The sequence below is a fragment of the Perca flavescens genome, chromosome 8, assembly GCF_004354835.1.
Source record: "Perca flavescens isolate YP-PL-M2 chromosome 8, PFLA_1.0, whole genome shotgun sequence".
Taxonomy (NCBI): Eukaryota; Metazoa; Chordata; class Actinopteri; order Perciformes; family Percidae; genus Perca; species Perca flavescens.
The window spans coordinates 2403291-2405759 of record NC_041338.1 but is presented as its reverse complement, the minus strand read 5'-3'; the positions used below and the strand labels follow the sequence as shown (position 1 = coordinate 2405759).

At 43.6% G+C, this 2469-nt stretch overlaps 1 protein-coding gene across 1 annotated transcript in view; it reads left to right on the top strand.

The window, feature by feature from the left end:
- Nucleotides 1–2469, top strand: part of cfdp1 (craniofacial development protein 1) — a 24071-nt gene extending 21602 nt beyond the window's left edge. Inside the window, exon 7 of the mRNA XM_028585444.1 lies at nt 1568–2469. Coding sequence (XP_028441245.1) covers nt 1568–1658 — 91 coding nt within the window. The 3' untranslated portion in view covers nt 1659–2469. The remainder of the gene's footprint in view (nt 1–1567) is intronic.

Genomic DNA, 2469 nt, shown 5'->3' with positions numbered 1-2469 from the left:
AGAGTGAGGGAGAAGTGAGAGAGTGCTGGTGATTATCTTCGGAGCGAGTAGCGACTCTAGAGTCCTAGTGAGAGAACCAAAGTGTCTCCCCTGTTCTTTCTGACCACGGTGGGAGATCTGCAGCAGGAGAAGTTAACCCTCTCCTTGATTCCATGTTGTTTATGGAGAAGGAGAACCAGGAAATGAGTCGGGGGGGAATGCAACAATGCCAAGACACGACGTGCGTCGCCGAGACGTGTAGTTACATTTTTCGAGAGGTGCACGTCAGGCTACGACGTAGGGTCTGGCGTAGGTGTGTGTCTCCCTACGTGCGTAGCCACAGTGTAGATTTTACACAGAAGTATAAATCACGCTTTAGTGTTGTTGGATTTAAATTCAGTCAGAGTCAATTCAATCCTCACAATCAGTATTGTCAATGTTTTACAGGAAAACATCTACCAGCCACTTGTATATTTTACCAGCATTTGGCTGGTAAATGGTGCTAATTTTGGACCATTACTGTAGTAAAGATTGTTAAGACTGAATATAATTATTTTCCAAATAAGCGGTTTGTCTATTAGTCATTTGCTGAGAACTGACCAACCCTGAACTCTGCCTGCCATATACAGTATACTATATATTATAGTAGTAATAATTATTTAGAAATGTGTTTTGCTAATTCACAGTAATCAAACGGCATAAGATCCATCGAACACAATAGAAATAACAAACTGTGGTGCAGAAATGCCAAAGATGTGTTTTGAAACAATGTTTTTGACTTCAGTCTGTTGAAAGAAATAAAGGTCTGAAGAGGCTTCCTGCAACTCGTTTCACATCGAGAAAAGCAAAAGAGTTTGACATTCCAAAGCTGCCAGTCTTTATTACCAACAGCTCACTGTGGCTCTAATCTTTTTCAGTACTTGAATGGTGTGGCTATATGCAGTCCGAGCTCAGCAATAAATCAATATAAAGCTGATAATGTGAAGATCCCATATCATCTTAGATTTAATCATTGTAATGTCTAGCATGTAATATCTAATAATTGTAATGGCTACAGTGTATGTCTGGTCACACCAGAAACTGGCATGTAAAAATGAAATGTGAGTACTTACAGGCAGGCTACTGTAGCTGATGGGCTAACCGCAAACATGCGAGCACTGGCCAGCCACAGTAGCCTGGCAGGCTAGCTGGCCTGCTAACTGCCAGTTAGCAGCATTCACCTGTGCAACAGCAAAATGTCCAGCTTGTGTACGAGCTGGAGACGGAGAACCAACAGCTGTTTTCTCGGTTTGTCTCTTTAATTATAAAGGAGTAGCTGGAAAACAGTGTTCTGTAGGAGGAATCATGCTATAGTCACAAAACCACACACACACACACACACACACACACTCTGTAGGAAAAGTTGTGTGACTGCTTCCTATGCTGAGGTGGAAAGGTCTTAATTGTTTATTCAGTGTGTGTTTGTTATGTTATGATAAAAGTAGGTCTAATGTTCTCTTTCTGTGTGTGTGTGTGTGTGTGTGTGTGTGTGTGTGTTTGTGTGTGTGTTTGTGTGTGTGTGTGTGTGTGTGTGTGTGTGTGTGTTTAGGTATGTGGAGCGGAAGAACTTCTTGGAGCGTGTCGACCACCGCCAGTTTGAGTTAGAAAAAGCAGTGCGACAGAGCAACGTGAAACAATGACACAGACTGTCGACACACACACACACACACACACACACACACACACACACACACACACACACACACACACACACAGTGGAACAGATGTTTAGACTCCTGTATCTCTCTCCCTCTCCCTCTCTAATGACAGAGTGCTGAGGCTCCAGTCTATTCCAGGATGGGGTATTAATACGCTGAGTTTGTGGTGCGATGGGGTGTTGAGTGTTCCTGTACTTCCATCCTTGTGAGAACAAATTAGAGTTTCAAACCTCCATACTAAGGGCATTTTTGGGGAAGTGAGGTCACTCTTGCCTGTCCTACTTGACAGATTGGCTGATTTAGGAGCAGGACTTAGTTTCAGGTTTAAAGAATAATTCCGGTTTGTACACACTAACTTGTCTTATTTTTGTAGTTTTGTCCATTGTTTCTATCCGGTTTTTATAACATCCTGCTCACCAAGGTACAGCAACTGCTGAGATCTGGGACCACAGTGACCGGTCAGAAACAACACCAGCAGCCAGATGATGAGGACCTGGTTAGGGTTGAGGTTAGTTAGGGCGGTGAGCCGAGTGACTGCTATTGAAGTATGTTTTTAGTACTGTCACTTTTCCTTTGAAGGTTCACTTCTAGGCCCCGTTTGCACCTGGCGTTAACGTGATCTGTATCTGGATACCTTAAGCCTAATTCAGACCAAAGATTTGCGACGAGACTAAAAGGTTGCAGAAAAGTTGCAGCGGCCTGGCTCAAACTCAAGCCAGCCCAGTGGTGTAGTCTAATGTGTTGTAGTGGGTATACTGTGCTGTGTATGGGCCAGAATCTGCCTTTGGGGGAG